General features: G+C 37.1%; 2 protein-coding genes across 4 annotated transcripts; one reads left to right on the top strand and one right to left on the bottom strand.

The window, feature by feature from the left end:
• The first annotated feature begins 1,391 nt into the window (after positions 1-1,391).
• On the top strand, positions 1,392-3,936 carry LOC104587423 (peroxidase 3-like). Its single transcript, XM_010245037.3, has 4 exons — positions 1,392-1,717; positions 1,831-2,022; positions 2,339-2,504; positions 3,337-3,936. The coding sequence occupies exons 1-4, from the start codon at positions 1,502-1,504 to the stop codon at positions 3,741-3,743; spliced, it is 981 nt and encodes a 326-aa protein (XP_010243339.1). The 5' UTR covers positions 1,392-1,501; the 3' UTR covers positions 3,744-3,936.
• Positions 3,937-11,906: 7,970 nt separating this feature from the next.
• LOC104587422 (NAC domain-containing protein 17-like) lies at positions 11,907-15,386 on the bottom strand. Of its 3 annotated transcripts, none has more exons than XM_088892470.1 (6): positions 14,568-15,167; positions 13,968-14,245; positions 13,551-13,835; positions 12,566-13,053; positions 12,480-12,532; positions 11,907-12,390 (listed from the first exon to the last, which is right to left on the bottom strand). In XM_088892470.1, exons 1-6 carry the CDS (start codon positions 14,755-14,757, stop codon positions 12,011-12,013), a joined length of 1,674 nt encoding a protein of 557 aa, XP_088748596.1. In that variant the 5' UTR covers positions 14,758-15,167; the 3' UTR covers positions 11,907-12,010. The 3 variants fall into 3 exon arrangements, with proteins under 3 accessions (XP_088748596.1, XP_010243338.1, XP_010243336.1); XM_010245036.3 differs by having other exon boundaries at positions 12,480-13,053; positions 14,568-14,781; positions 14,919-15,143; XM_010245034.3 differs by having other exon boundaries at positions 12,480-13,053; positions 14,568-15,386.
• Positions 15,387-19,918: the final 4,532 nt, after the last annotated feature.

Genomic DNA, 19,918 nt, shown 5'->3' on the forward strand with positions numbered 1-19,918 from the left:
TATCTCTCTCTCTCTATTAGCTCATGTACTATCATGTATGGGTAGTACAACCAAACACTGCATGACTCTCAATTGTAATTAGAGATTTATCATTTGTCATTTGAGTAAGAATTAGAAGATGCATAATAGCTTTAATGGGTTGTGGAACCAGTGATAAAATCTTCACCCCAATAAAACAATAGGTAGGATTCATGTACAACCCTTTAATTTTTCACTGTGGATCTTATGTCTTTTATCACTGACGGGGACATTACCGTTCTACAGCCTGCTGAACAGCTATGGCCTTCAACTAATCCTAATTCTTAGTATTTATGCTAATTAAAATGTTTTATGCATGCACTTGTCATCTAATAGCCAATATTGTACCAAGCCTATATAATATTAACATTATAAGGCTGTGTTTGGTTTGAAAGAAAGTAAAAGATACGGAAAGAGAGAAATTTATACAAGAACCTTCCATTTCCACTTTCCTTCTATTTCTTTACTAGTCGAGGGCTTTCAAACAAACTGTTTTTTTTTGTATAACACATTTCCAACTTGAGGCCTATGATTATTACAATGGGAAGATTTCTCATCAGTTATAACTTGAACAGAGTAATAATAAATCACTCACAGACACTCACACAGACCGAGAAATATTATAAGGCATTCAATTGTATTGCATACAAGTTATTTGTTCATGATCTTATTAAGTGAAAATGAATAAGAAAAAGAAAGGTTCCTCTCTAGTCATCATCCTCGAGTGTACCACGCGCTTTACACTTAAAAAACTAATAATTTTTTTGAATGCAAAAATAAAATAAAATGATGATCATCATCATTCATGACCTAATCACAAATTATTTGTCATGGAAAGTGGAAACCATAGAAGACCAGTTCTTGTTCACTGTCGATACTCGCTATACAATGGTGGTGAGGTTTCTTTTTCTTCTTGTTCTTTTCTATTCATTATTCTACCAAGTGGAGAAAGAAAAACCTGCTGCAGGTAGGATCAACTAGGAAGAGAGTGTAACTTAAGACGAATTAATTGTTGTCTTGTTTTTTAGTTAACTCTTCGTGAATTTGTTTCAGAAGGAATAGTTTATGCTATTTGTTTAATTCTCTAGCCCACTAAAGACAAACTGACAAAGTCGTAATGAAGGCATAGTTTATTCAAAAAGATTAAAAAATAGAAGGGTTCTTATCTAACTATCAACTAATCTACAGTTAATACATTAATTATATCGTTTCGTTCTCTCTTCTCTCTCTTTCTCTGCAATTTGACACTTTCTCTCTGTACATAGAGATTATTGTACTGAAACAAAGTCTTGCTTAACTGGATCTTTGACTTTGGTTGAGTTTAGGCGGTGGAAGATGCCATTTGAGTCCTATATAAGGAAGCTCTGGCTGTGTTGAATGGTCGTCTCGCATTTGTGAAGAGCTTCCAGCAATCACAATAGTACTGCTCCCTTGCTCGAAAGAGTGGAGTGAGATTTGGCTAATTAGTAAATAGTCTTAGAAGATGAGGACTACTTATCTTCCGTTATTAGTGTTTGGTCTAGCAGTGTTGTGTGTCGTTGGGGTTTGTCAAGCAGGAGGCCTGAGAAAGAATTTCTACAAGACTAGCTGCCCTCATGCAGAGGAGATTGTTAAGAATGTTGTCTGGAAACGAGTCGCCAGCGATTCTGGGTTGCCTGCTGCTCTTGTTAGGATGCATTTTCACGATTGCTTTGTTAGGGTAATGAAAATTACTATCTGCGTATGAGTTTATATGCAACAAGCTAGCATGTCTGCTATATATATATATATGCTTACCAAGTCATGAATTTGGTTGATGATTCGGTATTTCAGGGTTGTGATGCCTCGGTGTTACTGAACTCTACCAAAAACAACAAAGCTGAGAAAGATGCGCCTCCCAACTTAACTTTGGATGGCTTCGCTGTGATCGACGAGGTGAAGACTGCAGTCGAGAAAGCTTGCCCAGGAGTTGTTTCTTGTTCTGATATCATTGCTCTGGCTGCTAGAGACTCCGTTGCCTTCCAAGTAAGTTTCATTCCATACTTCAATTCCAAGTTTGTTTAAAATCAGGTAGCATTCATTAATATAAATCTTAGTGGCAAATGGCAAATGGAGTTGAATCACCAGACAGAAAGAAAGAATTAATAAATCAACAATTTCTGAACCACTTCTTTCGACCGACGGGATGATCATCAACACCGTCAACTCCTGCTATAAGACCCACCCAAGATAGCTGGGACCCAACATCTGCCATTTAAGGCAATAGAATTTTGCAGAAGTAGAAGCAAGAGATAGATGGAGCTGCATGTATTCGATCTCATACATGTTGCATTTATTGCAGTTCAAGAAGCCAATGTGGGAGGTGCTTACCGGTAGAAGAGACGGCACGGTGTCCCGGGCCTCCGAGGCAGTCTCCAACATCCCTCCACCCACCTTCAACTTTGCATCTCTGAAGCAAAACTTTGCTAAGAAAGGACTCACTGTTCATGACCTTGTGGTATTATCAGGTAATTAAGGGCCGCTGGCCTGGTATATATATATATATATATATAATTTCTCTATAGGGCTGCAACTTGCTAGACTTAGACTTGGGTTCATGTTGTGCCAACCCCTTTGGATCCCGTCTGACTTTATCCAGCTTCAGCTTAGGCTGGTCTGACATTAAGGTTTTGGCTCATATAATTGTCGCAATGGTTGGATTGTTGCTTTCGCTTTGAAAATATATGAGCAATTCAACAAGAATGCGCCCCATAATCCCAGAAATGACTATGTCATCATCAGGAGATGTTACCAATATATGGCGGGGCTGTGTTGTGAGGGGCAATCTTGTGAGGGGAATGATTTGAACTCTTTAATACTATCTGTGGGGCGCAGTCTTGTGGGTGGTAGATTTGAACTCCTTTGGGATCTAGATTTCTTACTCACTTTTACTACCCACACTCTACCCGCCATGAATTGCAGCCACAAATCTATCAATTCATTATAGAAATGTGTGGCTGCAATTCACGATGGGAATAGAGTAGTGAGTAGAAAATCTCGTTTGAGAAAATAACTCCATATAAATTTAAAAAAAAAAAAAAGAATGCGAATATATTGATCAATAAGAATCAAAACTCCATTGATTAACTTTCTCCACTCTCAAAATCTATAAAAAAAATAAATAAATAAGTTCTGACCCATAAATCCACAGCCTTTCATAATATTACTGGGCCGGCTGGGCTTGGATTTGGTATTTATTTCCTAATGAAAACCCAATTTGGCCTAACCCAGAACATAATGATAATGGTGGTCAGCCACGTCCTAATCCACATGGTCAATTTGTGTTAAAAATTGTTGTAGGCGCACATACAATCGGACAAGCACACTGCAACTCCTTCAGCAAGAGGCTGTACAACTTCAGTGGGAAGGGAGATGCAGATCCATCTCTAGACCCAAAATATGCAGCTTTCCTGAGAACCAAATGTCGAAGCCTCTCAGACAACACAACTCAAGTATTCATGGATCCCAACAGTGGTGTCTCGTTTGATAGCCATTACTATGCTGTTGTGAAGCAACACAAAGGCCTGTTTCAATCTGACGCTGCCCTCCTGACCAACAAGATCTCCAGCAAGATTGTGACGGAGCTGCTGAACCAGAACACTTTCTTCACGGAGTTCGCCCAGTCAATGAAGAAGATGGGCGCCATTGAAGTTCTTACTGGGAGTTCTGGACAGGTTAGAAAGAAGTGTGCGGTTGTGAACCCTTAAAATTTTGTTTATCCTTCCTTGAGCTGGTGGAGTAAAAGGTGTTTTCCCAACATGTGTTCGTGACTGTTTGTTTCTTTTCCTTTTTTCAATTTCTCCTTGGCCAAGTGTCGATTTGGAGGAAAAGTCAATGTTTAATTTATTGTATTTCCTCTTAATATGAAATAAAATGTTGGGATTTTCCTGTTCCTTTCTTTCCCTTTTTTGTTATTTAATTGGCATGTTTAAATATAAGTTTGTAATGTTGTTTCTTAACAACTTTTTTCTAGTAAATTAAAATTCATTAAAAAAGAAAACCAGAAGATACACAGACCTACAAGAGGAGGCCCACGGCCAGAGAAAAGGAAGAAAATACAACCATACAACCCATAACCAAAGCCCACAATGACAGAACAAGACCAAGAGAGAATCAACAAACCCCTTCAAATCCTTCGAGACTAGATTGGAAGAATCACCCGAACTTAAAAGCATCCAAAGCCCCAAAAAACAAGAGAAGTACATTATATTTTTTTTACAACAAATTTGGTGAGCGACTGAGAGGAGTGTGGTTTATGTTCGCACAGCTGAAATAGGAGGCACCCAGGAAAGTCTAACCTGTTAGTATAAACACGTTATCTCATTGGGTTGTAACCATTATCTCTTGTAATTGTATTATCCCACTGAATCTCATCATTATCTCTTGTAATCAGATCACATCATTATTTCTTGTAACCAACATATATATACAAACACATGGCCTCATCAGCTACTTCTTGTAATTATCTGAATTCTATCTTGATATCAGAGCCAAAAGTCCTATGGCCTCATCAGCTACTTCTTCTTCATCCCAATCCCTCTCCATAGTTGTATCTCCCTTTGGTAACCTATCGAATCCCATATCAATAAAACTCGACAAACACAATATCGGTTCAGTAGGCTTGCACAACTGAACCACTCAATTCAGATTCAATCATGGTTTTATATTTTCTCTCTTGTTATTCTAATTTGGTATCAGAGCCCTATGGCGACCAATCCAAAAACAAGCAACATCAGATCTACCTCTAGCGATAGTGTTGTGGTATCTAGTGGGAGTTCTTTCATTCACTCGATTCAGAATGTTACACACTATCTTCCTATCAAATTAAGCAGTGAAAATTATCTTATTTAGTAATGATGCATGTTTTGGTAGTTCCCAATTGGCAGGTGACTCGGATGTCTAGCTGAATGGTAACAAGCTGGGAGGTGGCTCAGATGCCTAGCTGAATGGTTCTTACCTGGAAGGTGGCTCTGACGCCTAGCTGAATGGTGACAAGCTATATAGTTTACTGGTGCGACCTACAAGGAAACAGTGTCAGAGTGCCCTGGTTTCTTTACCCGAGGTGGACACTTCGATGCTTAAGTCAACGAATCAAAGATTTTTAAGATAGCTAAATGTGGGAGAGTTGGAGAGCTACGAGAACTAAATTGCGCATCTACCTTCTCAGGTTAGAAGTAAGGCCTTTATATAGGCATTGTTTGGCATGAGCATCATGCACCACGTCAGAGATCTTCAGAAAATGTGCCTAACTGATCCGAAGTCTTCGGAGGTAGTTGTGCATGTAAACCAGTCTTTGCATTGTATTCGGTTTCTTCTGGAACATTCGATGTGAGAGGTGGCTTTTGAGAGACCCAAGAGTAATGGGATGTGTGCAATATAGGTCAGCAAGCACATCTTGCAGGTTGCTACCTGGACCTCAATCAGGTCGGCAAGCCTTCGAGGGAGGTCGCTCCTCACGTCAAGGTCACTTCAGCCGGTACTAATGAGGTACCATAGGTCAACCCTAGGCGAGGTGTTGCTAGCTGCCATGAGTTGTGAACGAGGTCGTCAGCTAAATTTCCACCAACTCGGCAGCGAAGGCAGGTTGTCAGGTCGATGGCAAAGGTAAGTCGCCAGGTCAGTAGCGGAGGCAGGTCACCAATTGGGACTTCATGGTTTTGGCTAAGGCAAGTCGTCACCTAGGTGATGCTGGGATGTCATTGTTAGACAGTTTTGTATGCCCTTAGCTTCAATCAGAATGATGTACTTTATGAGTTTATTGTAAATGAATAAAGGTGCATATTTGATTCATGTTCCCTTGGTGTGTTTCTGTGTAATACCCTTAAACTGGACACTTAATGAGACTCGTGTTAGTTTAGAATGTTCACAGCCAGTGGATCGGTCTGGGGAGACCTATCCTGACAAGGCTGACACTGTGGTGCCACCAAGTCGGTTGGGGTGGCCTGTCTCAGCTGCCAGGGTGAGACCCTAGGCACATACAGTATAGGATTAATTGAATCTATGGACTGGACCAGATTTTCAGTATTGCCCTGGACCTTGGAGATTGATGGGCAAAACTGGAAAGTTACACCCGACCCCTAGACTCGATTATGATACTGCACTAGGTGTCGGATTGGGTTGTCTTTGATATACCAATCAGTGAGATTCTTAGCGGGGGTCAAAACCTGGGTATGTTAGGACAGTCCGAGAATTCATCTGAGTGGGTGATCATAGTGACAGGATCAGCCCCTTTGTCGGACAAAGGTAATGATCGGGGATGCACTCTCACTGATGGAAACCAAGACTGCCGGCAGCCGATTTCAACCGTTGAGATTTGTTTTGCAAAGTATATTTTATATGAGATGTAAAAGTATATATATTATGGTTTCTAAAATGTTTGCAAAAGGTTTTAATTCACGGGATCCATAAAAGTGGAGAGTGCAACACTGTTCCTTGCAGCCAAGGGAGAGGTCCTCTCTTGTCGGGCAGTGTATGATCATTACGGGCTGAGAGGTTAAGTGTAAGACCATTGAGGATAATACCTTATGGGCTAATCTTGCATCTGCCCACAGTCCCTGGGTGTTACAAGGTGACTTGGCCCAGGGACCACTTAGGGTAAGTGTTGGGCTCATAGAACCCATTCGATGGGTTTCAGGGGGTGCACTGTCTTTAACAGTGTATTCGGCCAGGCCTTGTAACAAAGGCTGGGCCGAACCCATGTGACTGATGTGTAGATCAATGCTTGGGTCTCACGCCATACAAGGAAGCCCAACTGGGCAGCAGTTAGGAAGGTTAAGTGAGCACATAAGCTTAATGGGCCTAAAGCCCATTTCGAACTAGGCTGTTTATTTAGTTAATAAAGAGGCGAATTCTGAAGTGGATCAGCTAATAGGATTGGGCTTAGACCCTATCCACTTAGAGAGTCCAAGATCTAAATGAGATTTAGATCTGGAAACCTCCTAATCAGATTAGAAGATGGCTGATCTGATCTGCAGATAAGATAAGGATTATCCCTTATCACTTAAAGGGACTTCTAACCCAAATATGATTTGGATTAGCAACTCCTAATCTGATTAGGAGCTGATCCCTTTAAGAATACAAAAGAAGAAGGGGGCGGCAGCTTTTAGACACACAACAGATTTTCTCTAGTGCTGAAATCAAGAAGAGAGAACTTTGCTCCCTGCGAATACTCTCTTGCCGCCTCCCTGTTCTTGCTGCCCTGTTTGCCAGTTCGATCTCCAATTGTGGGAGAAGTCAATATTGGATCTTGACATCAGTTCTTTGAGAAATGATTGAAAGGAAGCTGTGCTCACGTACCATCTTGCTGATTCTTGCGAATGACAGAGTTCTTGGAGAAGAACACTGCTGATTCAGCTCCACTTGCACTGCGCCATCTTCAGTGGGAGCAGTCTTTGGATCCTTCCTTGGGCGTGAACACCTTCGTTGGGAGATTCTACTTCTCCGTATCAGGTATAATTCTCACCTACTCCTTTTGGTTCAGATTTGGTTCAGTTTAAGGTTCAAGAATGATCCTTGAAAATATGATTTTCTAAATAGGGAATATGATTCCCAGTTGAAGGGAGAGAAAAATTTTTGAAATTCGCCCCTTATTCCGCAATCTTTAGGCGTCCATGGGATGGATCTCTCATCCCTTTAGTCATCTAGCTATTCTAAAATGTCATGCGTCATGATGACAGTGGAGAGCCAAATCCACCCTCATCATTTAGCGTTCTCAATTCTTACCCATTCTTCAACATTATCACTTGATTGATCTAGTACAAGGAAAGAAGAAAGCTCCTTCCAAAATCCAAAATCCAAATTCCAAAATCAAAATGATTCCATTTTTTATGGGCATAGGAGATAAGCTTCCCTATTGTGTAGTCCCATCACAAAAAAAAATACGACAGAGACAGACTAGGTAATTTATCTCGAGCTTGCTTTCGTCCATTTTACATGTCAAATCATGGTTTTTAAAACCGATCTGGAGGAGACTAAACCGAACCGGTCAGTGGTCTAGTTATCGGGTCGAACGGTTTGATTGTTCAAATCGAATGCTCGAATAAAAAAAATAAAAAAAATAAAAAATGATTAAAATTGTTCAAACGGTTTGAATGGTTAATTGCCCGATTCAACGGTTTATTGATTAAAATCAACGGTTTTGGGGGAAAATTCGGTTTTTGAAGAAACGAAACCAATCACCTAACCGATTTTAAAAACCATCTGATCCGGTCCGATTTTGAAAACCATGTGTCAAATAGCCAATAGAAGATCAAAGTTAATTTTAAGTAGTCCACTTTATTTTTCTTTTTAAATATTAAAATAATTATAGATGGATGGTTTATAAAGAAAAAAATTATGGAAAGATAGATATATGCAATCACGATGATTAAGGTTTATAATCTTACAAGTGATAATAAATTATATTATATTATTTTGATTAGATCATTCTTTGTACCTTCTTTCTCTTACGTCATGGTTTTGAAAATAGGATCAGAAATAGAACTGTTTTAGTCACCGATACTCGGGTCAAATGGTTACAACGTCTGATCCAAACTTGGGTCGAATGGTTTTTGGGTTTAAAACCAGATTTGAACCCATAATTAGTTCCCGGGTCAACCAGTCTAACCGTCAGATGTGGTCCGGTTTCCAAAACCGTCTTAAATCAAATCTACCTCTTTCAGTGCATCGTGACTCACTCCCAATAAGATCAATGGGAATCTCCTGCTCGTCACATTATGCTTAAAAACCTACGTAACCAATCACGAGTAAATATGCCAATATTCCTTATACATACAATCCACACAAAATACTAGCATGTTAACTTGTGATTATAGGTGTATTGTGGGCCTTGGCCTTCCAAGGCCTGATAGATCAAGGAGGGGCCCAGCATGGGCCCAGGCCCGTGGAAAATAGACTGGGCTGTGCCATGCCAAGCATGTGGGCCATGCTGGCATAGACCCATATGGGCCAAAGGCGGTACAACCCATGGGCCTCAAACATCGTCCATGTCATGCTAGGCAATGCCGGCCCATGGGCAGCCTGGCCCGTTTTATGCCTATACTTGTGATAGATGAAGTAGCCTTTTACATTAAGCGTAATGAATAGTAGATTTGGGCTCAAATAAGACAGGCTCTGGGATGTTCTACAACGTTAATTGTTTTGCTTATTGTCAATCCCAAAAACAAATCAAAGTCATCTCGTTTGAAAATATATTGTTTTTCAAAACAAGAATACAACAAACATGTTCTTGATTGTGAATGTGTCTTTTCTTTTTGCCTTTTAAAACAAGAATAGAATTCAAGTACATGTTTTTTTTTTTTTTTTGCTGATGTGATGATTTCAAAAACAAATGAAAACAAAATCATTCATGTTGGAGAATGCCTGATATTGATTTTTAAAACAAAAACAACTTTTCTAGTATAGAAATTATATTATTTATGGAACAGATGTTGAATAATTAGATGAAAACATGTTTTTGAAACCAGAATCAAGAATATGTTTTTTGTTTCAATTTTGAAAACAAGGACTACATACACAACCAAGAACATGTTGCTTGTGTTTTTGTTTTGAGAGACAATCTGTTTTCAAAGAAGATGGTTTTGATTTATTTATAGAATTAACAGCAAGAAAAACAATTCACATTGTACAATGCCCCTTTAATTGGTCAATTGTTTTTGTCTTGATTTTTAGAAAAACAAAAGCATACATATTGGCTACCTAAAAGAGTTGGGTTGAATTGTATATTTCATTGGTCATGTATTGTGAGATATATACAGTTAGAGTTATACAATGAAAGGAAAGTAGAAAGATATACATTCAATAAACAGAAAAGAGATTGAAATAAAATACAACAAATAGATAGTGTTGGAGTTCATCTCAAAATCCCCCCCCCCCCCCTCCCCCCAAATTTAAGGGGAAGATTTCACATTCAACTTGTCTCATAGCATGCTAAAGTGTGGTCCTGGAAGGGGCTAGGTGAGGATATCAGCAGTGCTAGTGTACTAAACCTGAAGTTGATGGCGAGCAAATTGTTCATGGATGAAGTGAAAATCTATCTCGATATGCTTCATTCGTGTATGAAATTCAGGGTTGGTCATTGAATGTCACACAATAGAGTGGGTGGACAAGGTGACAGGGAATTTTAGCTTAGTGAAGAGAGAGCGAAGCCAAATCAATTCAGAGGTGGCAATGACAAGACTACAATATTCAAACTTCGTGCTGGACTTGGATACGGTGGCTTGCTTCTTGGATATCCAAAAGATAAAATTTGGTTCAAGATAAATACAAAACCCATTGTGAGAACATTAATCATCAGAACAACCAGCCCAATCGGCATCCGAGTAAGCATGCAACTCCATGGAGGTAGACTTATGAAACACCAAACCATGAAAATCTAAAGTCCCCTTGAAATAGTGTAAGACACACTTAAGAACAGTAAGATGTTCTTCAGTGGGCTGGCAAAAAATTGATAGAGCTGTTCACAGTAAATGCAATGTCAGGTCAGGGCCCTAAGGTCAATTATACTATATAGAGCATAGTGTTGGGCAGTTAAAAAACAGTATATCCAAAAATGAATATATGGTAGAAATGCATATGCTAAGATGTATAAATAAAAAATTAGAAAAGATAAGGTCAAAAATGAAATGGTTCAAGCAAATTTAGGAATAACTCTAATATGTGATAAAATAAAAAAAATATATAAACTAAAATAATTTTATCATGTGCATATAGAAGACCACTATAACATTTATAAGATAAAATGAGGCTATGCGAGGCTAAAAAGGACAGGGAAATTATAAAAAAAGATATGGATAAAAGTAGTATGAAATGATTTAATCACTCATTAGTTTAACAATATATATGACATTTATAATAGAATAGAATGGTGAAAGAAGACCGGGCGTAGCACGTCCCCCAGAAACAAAAGAAAATTACAAAAAGATCTAGGAAAATCTAAAGAAGAAAACTAAGCTTCCCTAAAATAACAACGAATCTTAGAGATGACATATTCTCAGAAAGTCCGAGTTCCTCTCTCCAACTTCTGTTGATTTTTTAAAAAAGAGAACCCAAAACACTTTGCCATCCGTGCAAACTAAGGCTGTATTTGGCATTCCTTATTTTAAGGACTTATCTCCCTTTTGTTATTAAAAGCTCATTATTTATAAGAACATTTTAATTATAAAAAGGAGATAAATCTTTAAAATAAAGAATGCCAAATGCAAACTAAGCCCATTTTTATAGGTAAGGTTTCATATTAAAAAAAATAAAAATAAATAAAACTTTGAATGGACAATATTAATTCTAAAAATTACCAGTAGGTCCACTACAATGCAGGCCAAATGGCTAGTATTCTAAAAATTACTAGGGATTTTAAATTTTTAATCTTAATTTCTGACTGGTTGTATTATAGCTTCCGGGTCCAGAAGACAATAATAGGAGACACCGAGACAGATAGGATTTGAGTCCAAGAATCAAAAGACTGTACCCATAAATTTTGGGTGCAAGTATGTAATCAATTAACTACCATGTGAATGTCGTCTTGATTCAATCTTGTTGAGAGAGAAAGAGAATATGTGGACGATTCAATCCCCCTGAGTTTAGTTAGTTAGAGGACTTGAATCAATGGATTGAATACTAAGTATCTAGAGGTATTTGTATTTGGGCATATAAATGGGTACCTATGCCCTGAAATCAAATGTTGTGATTTGTGACCCCCGAGGCCCCGACCCCAGCACTCTACATAACCTGTTACACTGACCGGATTCGCAGCCTTGGAAACATCTCCCCGTGAATGATAACATTGAATGATAACATTAAATGTAATACATGTGCGGCTGCAATGTCTTTGGTAGAAAAAAAAAATAATAAGTGCAGGATTAATAGTTTGTTAATTTTTGTAGAAAACACCAGTGAGCTTTATTTATGTTCATATCTAACAGTTCTCCACAATGGTTTTCCCGGTAATCAAACCAGAAAAACTTTGTCCTTTACATATTTACGAGGATATATATCTCCACAAGAAAGTCTTGAAAACTTTAAAAGTTGTTCCTATCATCATCGCCCATAACACAGCACATAGCACTCCAAGAAAAGCAAGGAAGAGGAATCCCCTGTTTCCACCCCTAGTCTGAGCAGCACGACCTCTTGCAACATTGCCGTTTCTGGCACTTATTTGCACTCTACCGAAACTCGACATTCGCTCAAATGCCCGATTTATTAAAGCACTCTCTGAGGCTGATGCAGGATTAGTAGGAATTGATTCCACAAAGGACCAGAGTGCAGAAGCAAACCAAGAATCTGGTGAAGCTCTCCCGTTGCTGCCTTGATTCTGTCTTGTCTCACTAGGATTTGCTGAATTAGCAGCATGTATCACACCTAAAGAAGATGGTTGGATCAGAACTAGCTAAAGCTTACCACCTGTTGCTGCTAACAAAGTACTGAGAACTGTGTGGGATATGTAATACCTGAGGTGGATGGAGCCACAACAACCTGGTTGGATTCTGTTGATTGAAAGACACTAGACCTTTGGTCATGTGTCCACAGCTGACTGCTAATTTGATGTGCATCATCCAAATGGGATGATAACTGGTAATCTAACTGGTTTGCCATGCCATCCCCAAGATTATCAAGATTGGGGTGCAATGCTGTTTCCTGTACAAGATCATTAAAAAACAATTCTGCATCAAAGAAAGCATCCATTCCATCCAACCTAGTTGTTTCTTCAAAGCCCAAGTTGTCCCTGGAAGTGGAACTCCCCATAATTGGGTAGGCAGCTTCCTGATCCATGAGATCATTAATTTCTAAGAAATCCTCCTCTGCAAATCCGAGAGGATACTGCCCAGAAATATTGGGAGCAGATGTAACTTCAGGGGCCTCAGAGGAATACAGATAGGAGGTAGCTGACTGAGTGACATTCAAGCTAGCCTGTGCATTATATTGCTGCTCGCATGAGAGTGCCACTGTACTTGGTTCTGCAGATGTAGCTTCTCCAAATGAAGGCCGAATCATAGTACTTTGGGCTCCTTCCTCGCCATCAACCTACAGAAATACATTTACACAAATTATTGATGTCAAAATTCAACAATTCAGTGTAATTACATTATCAATTGAGAACAAAAAATAGTCATTATTGGGGTGTTACATACATTTGCAGCGAAGACAATTCATTTGAAAAGTTGCTCTTTTCCCTTAAAATTTTAAACCATAAAAGTAAAAAACGAGATCATGATCATTTTAGGATATCAAGAAATCAATTCATTTCTACTAATCCATCTTGGTTGAGAAACCACATATAGAAATGCAAAGCAGAACTAAAATGAAGTGGTTTTATTTAACGTGCCTTCCAAATGTTCACTTGGTTTTTATGATAATGGCATTTATATAGAGATGAAATCAACAGGTTCTAATGGTCAAGCTGACAAGCTCCCATCAACTTATTGTAGCTAACCAGAGAAGAAAAAGAGCTACTGTAAGAAGATTGCCACACCAACAGATTCAATTAATTATATAGACCACCATGTGGAGATTTCACATACCTGTTGTAGTAGATCGGCAAAGTCATCGATGTGAGGTTGATTAATTTGGGGTTCATCTGCAATTCGCCCCCAAATCTCTTCCGTATCAATTTTTGGTGGTGGGCCTTGATCGTAAACTGTGAAGCTCTCAACAGAAGAGAACCCATTTGGTTGCTGTACTGTAGTTGTATCAGCAGGATTATCATCATCAGCCCACTCCTCTTCTCTGAAAGGCGCCCCGTACTGTTCGCCATTCTTCGGGCCTGGTCCACTCTTCTTGTAAACTTTATACAGTGCATAACAATCCTGAAGAAAGACAAACAGAAGAGGAGCTTAAGAAAGGGAAACGCTATCTAAACGACTAAGGGAAGAATGACTTATTCGAAAAATTTAAAAAAAAAAAAAAAAGATAATTCAAACAGGTTTGTTTAAGCATACCTGCACAACAGAACATCTCTTGAGTTCCTCCTCGTCCATGGTATACTCGTGCATCACCCAGTCGGTGCGTTCACCGCTGGGAGCGCGACCCTTGTAGAAAACCAGAGTTTTCTTCACTCCGACTGTGCGAGAATTACAAGTAATATTGCGATCCTTCCCTGTCGCCTTCCAGTAGCCAAGTCTGGTAGCCCTATTCAATCTACCTCCATTTGGGTACCTTCTGTCCCTAGGACTGAAGAAAAACCACTGCCTATCCCCATTCTTCAACAACGATTGCCCTGCATTCGTTTGGTGAAAAACGAATCAACATCTGAACAAGTTGAAACCAGGATGACTAAACAAAAAAAGAAAACATTTTGACTGGTAAAGCCATCGATCAAGTTCTCCCAACCAGATATTCTAATGGTAAGAGTGATAATTAAAGATCCTGGATGCCAAAACTAAAATAGTAACAATAAGGATAGATCGACAAGAAAGGGGAACCTATGGTCAATCTGACTAAATCCCAGTACAGACAAAGTCAACAGTCTCAACTCGATCGAGCTTACAAAAAAAATACAGAGAAATAAGAAACTGACGGGAGAGAGAATATAATGATACCTGGTAATTCTTGAGGATCCCACTTGTAGACGTCGATTTCTGCGATTACATTGAGCTGGATTCGGCGTCGGCACATTTTCCTCTTTAGATAATAAAGGATCAGTTCCTCATCGGTGGGGTGGAATCGGAACCCAGGAGGCCAAGCCTTTGCATCTCCAAAGTCATCAGAAGATAGCTGTGTAGTCTTCATTGTTTTTTAGAAGAATATTTTGCTCTGTTGCCGATAAAAGAATGAATCAACAGAAAAAGAAGCAAAAAAATCAGAAAAGAACCCCAAAAAAATTAAGTCAAAACTGTAAGAAAGCCCTCTTTCTGTTCTACTTCTCTCCTATCCAGGATCAAAATCAAAACCTGAAGAGTCTTAGGATCTCTTCTTTGCGATCAAAATCGAGACTCTCCAGCGAAAAAACTCTAGTTGCCTAACCTAATCGAATCCAACGGAAGTGATAGAGAGACATAAATAAACGCAGCCCCAAAGACTTTGAGGGATAGAGAGAGTGGTTGGTCAAACTATTCGGAGGTAAGAGATGATGAAGATTGGCGGTGGCTGCAGGTATTGGTTGGAGGAAGCTTCCTGCGATGATTTTTTTTTTTTATTCTTTTAGTAAAGAATAATAAATGGATTTTTTGTGGAAAACTGAAAATAAAGGGTAAGGCAGGTTCGTCTCTGGAAGACCCACCCATTTCTTCTATTTCTTCTACGATTTGGATAAATGAATTGACCCGGCCTGTCACGGACGAGTCCGAATCTCCTGCAAACAAAATACGTTCCAAGTTCCAACATCATCTGTATTCTGTCATCTGATGTGTCGGATTCGTGCTGAGATGTGTGGTGTCAGTGAATGTTTTAAAAATCGGATCAGATACGGAATCAATTGGTCCGTATTCTTATAAATGGTCCAACCACTTGGTTCGAATGAATGACCTATTTTGAATTAAAATTTTAAAAATTAAAAATAATTAAAATAAAAAACGGCTAAAACTATAGTCTAAGTCACGGGTCGATGGATCAAACCACCAGTTAACGGTTTTTGATCCAATCAAAGGTGAAATGGAATTGATTACCTGGATGGTACCGAATCAACTGATCCGACCGTCCAGTCTGGTTGGATTTTAAAAACCATGTGTCAGACTATATTAGAAGGATATTCGAACAATCTTTGTTGCGTAGATCTCAACACGGTTGGACCTTCTCAAAACTAATGGCAGCTGAACCAGTATGTATGAGTCAGCTTACATTTTTCTTTTTTTTACTGTTAAATATATATAATTTTCAGTTTATTTTAACATAATTTTTACATGCTTATAATTTGCCATGTAATTTTCAACCTAGCCGCTAAGGCCAGCTCCTAACATTTAAATGTTAAATGAATGATGTGTCCAATTGAATCCCTCTTTGGGTAATTTGGATTTCGTCGTCAGGCTGTCCTTTTATTCATGGAGAAATTTTCTCAATGCACTGGCTGCAAGGATTGGAGGACGGCTTCTGTGAAGAGGGAATCCAAATTCCTCTCTCAAATGATCTTAAGAATGTCAATGGATTGAATTAAGTGATAAACTAGCTCTGATCTGAACCTAATTAGGTTTTGGGTTGGAGTGGATCCATGCTTAAATCAATCCGTTGATATCGCAGCATTGAAATATAATACTTGTATATATAAGTTTAATTGAATAAAGATGTATATAAATGGATTGGTGTATGGAAGAATGAAGATAATCGGTCCTCAATCGATATCCCTTCAAAATAGAAAAATATAAGAATAACTCGTGGGGACCTATATAATGTATGGAATTTGTTAAATTAAAGATAAATAATAGAAACATTTAAGAGTATATAATTATTTTATATAATAATTAATAATTATTTATATTTTATATATTATTTTAATATTTTTTTATAATATAAAAATAACAATAATTAATTTTAAATAGATTTATTTATCGAATTTAGGGATAATAATTTTTCCTATTTCTCCGATTCTCGTGGGGATCTATTCTGAATGGGGTGGGGATATTGGATGATTTCCCCTCGTGGGGACAAAGATGGGGGAATTTCCATCCCCATTAGCAGGGACGGTGCAGGGGTGGGGAGAGCACTCCCTGCCCTTTGTGGACCTCACTCCTCCACCCCATGGGATCTCTACTAATATATGTATATACATGCATATGTTTATATATGTATATATGTACGCATACGTCTATATGTTAATAGGGTTCGACTATGATATGGAAAAGATATGATATATGAAAAACTTCTGGGCAGTCAATTGGAATCATAAACGTAATAGCCAATCAAGTGTTACTTATCAAAATTCATGGGTAAGTTTTAATTGGTCAAAACTCTTTCCATATCATATCTTTTACGCATCATAGATTTTCCCGTGTTAATATTTTTAAAAATATGGTTGAATATGTTGATCTTTTCTAATAGAATTGTAAATTTTAATTATTTTATTTTTATTTTTTAAATAAAAAAAAATAACATAACGATTGCCATTATAAAGAATCACTGGGAGTGGGGATAGGGATAACTTTATCCCGTTAGTGGGGATGGGGACGAGGACGTGGACGTGGATGGGGATTTTTTGCAGGGATGGGGATGGGCCCACCTCGTTGCCATTCCAAATCATACTAATGAAACTGACCAACCCGATTTCTAGTATTTCCAGTCAGTATTGGTTCAACAATTTCCCAACCCGACTAGGTTGGATCAGTTTTGTTTTGGCCATTTGTAAACTGACTAAAATCGAATGACCCAACCATAAATATAGATTAATATTTTATATTTTAAATATATTCTTTTAATACGAGAAAGTGGAAAAATTCCAATATTTCATAAGCTAAAATAATTTATATCATAATTTTAATTTTTTAATCTTAAATCTTTTGAACCGACCAACCAAATCAAAATTTGACCCAAACCGATATAACCTGAGTGACCAACCCCCCAACATGACCAGGTCGATTTGATTGGCCAAACAATCTACAACTGAACCAAACCAACCTATGAACAATTGTTTAATCTCCAATAATTATTAAAAATTAATAGCAAAAATACATAATAAATTAAATTTAAAAAGCTAAGTAATAGTAGTTTAAACTACAATAATTATTGAAAATTTTCTATTAAATAAAAAACAAAAATAGATTTATACATAATTATTGAAAATATATTTATAACAAAAAATAATAAATAATTACTGAAATACAATAAACATTAATTTTAGTATAGATAAATATATAATAATTAAATATTAAGTTTTTAAAATTATTATTAATAAACAATAATTTTTTTGAAAGTTATTTTCTTGAATTATTAATTGGTATAAATGAAATTAGTTATTTACAATATTATTTATTTATTGAAATAATATCATTATTTAAAATTTAAAATATTAATTACTTGTTGAATTTAAAAACCCATAAAATTATAGTTATGTTAAATATTTACATAATTACTTGTTGATATAATATCATTATTTACATAATTTTGTTATTTTAACTATTTAAAATCTAGTTATGTTAAATATTTTTTATTTAAAATATTTAGTTATTTAACTAAATATTTAAAATCCTAATCTATTTATTATAATTGAAATTTATTCAATAGCTATTTAAAATATATTATTAATTTTAATATTTTGTTATTTAAGATATTTAGTTATTGAAATATTTAAATAATATTTCATTTTTAATGTTAGATTTTTATTATTTGAATAACATTTAGATTGAATAATCCATAAAAACATAATTTATATTGTTTATACATAATTTTGTGATGAATTTTGTAAAAATATATAATTATTAATAATATGAATATTATTAAAGTGATTATAATTATGTTTTGTCTTTGTAATAAATATTTTGAAGTTATTATATAATTTTGTTAGAATATTTAAGTAATTCTTAAATTTTTAATTCAAACTTTTTAATTCTTAAATTTTTAATTCAAAAGTGGAGGAGAAGATGAATAACAATTAGAGATAATTTAAGAGAGAAATTCTCTACTAAATTAAAGATAACTTAGGAGAAAGTTGGGGATAGTGGGGGAGTTTGTTAAGGAGAAATTTTAGGATATTAGATTAGTTAGGTTATTAGAACGTGTAGGGGAGAGAGAGAGAGAGAGAGAGATTTTAAGAAAATTTTTTGGGGAAGTAGAGTTTCTAATTGGTAGTTTCAAATGACATGGATTAAAAAAATTAAAAATAAAAAAAAAAGATAAAATTTCTAGACTTCCTTGTTTTAATATATATAGATTCATGAAACCTCAAGGCTTAAGCTATCTACGATGTAGTTGGTTTGGTGGTGGATTCCCATTCTCCAACCCCAAATCCAAACCGCTGGGAATACTATTGTCTCCATTCATCCATCGATCCACACACCACAAAATTGAAAACTTGTTCGAGCAATAAAGAAAACGACAAACACTTCAGTATTTTTTTTTTGGGAAAATTCCACTTTAGTACCTTGAATTTTGGGGGTAGTGTTTAGTACTTGAACTTTCAAATGTGTCACTGCAATACTTAAACTTTCAAAAAGTGTCAATTTGGTCCTTGTTGTTAACTGACCATTAGTTATCTATTGAAAATGTTAAAACTACCCTTCAAAAGAAGAGGCTGTTTATTGTCATCTACTTTGAGACTGAACCAGTTATCTTTAAAGAAAATGAAAGAAAAAACATGAAATATGATAGAAGGAAATAATAACAGAAAGTAATGAAATAACTACATTAGTGATGAAAGGTGATTTGGCCCGACCTAGTAAAAAGGGAACACGTGGACACGACCTGACCAAGAGATGACAACTCAGCCTGACAATTTTATTTCGCAACAATTGAGCTCGGGTATTCAGTCACCTCGAAACAAAGGCCGCCTCGGCTTAAGGCTCACCTTGGTGCAGGGCCACCTTGGCATCGAGGCACCTCGGTATTCAAGCCAGTTTGGAACTAAAAGACCAAAGTACCAGTTCAGAACCAACAACTCGAATCGCCACGTAATTGACTCCCGCGTAACCAACTCCAGAGGTCTCTCCAATGGATCCTGAATCCCTCGAGATCACGATGAACTAACAGATCCCAACTTTTCCGGGATCACGATGAGGAATTATCCTAACTCCGCCAAAATCGGAAGTGGAACGAGATAAGCCTTACCTGTATATTGCTTCTTCGAAAGCGGAGCGAACTCTATTTCCACATCTCGGATATCCCCTCCACGACTACTTCAGTATATAAAGGCACCAACCCCAATGGCTCAAGGTACGCGTGATTTTTCTGCTCTCTAGTTTTCTAAGCTCTCAAAGCTATTCAACTCGCATTAGATTACTAACTTAAGTATCAGAGTGACCTCATCAGA

The sequence above is a fragment of the Nelumbo nucifera genome, chromosome 1 (assembly GCF_055504915.1).
Source record: "Nelumbo nucifera cultivar China Antique chromosome 1, China Antique-T2T, whole genome shotgun sequence".
Lineage (NCBI taxonomy): Eukaryota > Viridiplantae > Streptophyta > Magnoliopsida > Proteales > Nelumbonaceae > Nelumbo > Nelumbo nucifera.

Bases quoted from the DNA above. Each gene is read 5' to 3' on its own strand.
- LOC104587423 (XM_010245037.3), top strand. From the start codon at position 1,502: ATGAGGACTACTTATCTTCCGTTATTAGTGTTTGGTCTAGCAGTGTTG. The intron at 1,718-1,830 runs GTAATGAAAATT...TCGGTATTTCAG, and splicing joins TTCACGATTGCTTTGTTAGG to GGTTGTGATGCCTCGGTGTT. The intron at 2,023-2,338 runs GTAAGTTTCATT...CATTTATTGCAG, and splicing joins GAGACTCCGTTGCCTTCCAA to TTCAAGAAGCCAATGTGGGA.
- LOC104587422 (XM_010245034.3), bottom strand. From the start codon at position 14,757: ATGAAGACTACACAGCTATCTTCTGATGACTTTGGAGATGCAAAGGCT. The intron at 14,246-14,567 runs GTATCATTATAT...AAACGAATGCAG, and splicing joins GGATCCTCAAGAATTACCAG to GGCAATCGTTGTTGAAGAAT. The intron at 12,391-12,479 runs GTATTACATATC...CATCTTCTTTAG, and splicing joins TGTGGCTCCATCCACCTCAG to GTGTGATACATGCTGCTAAT.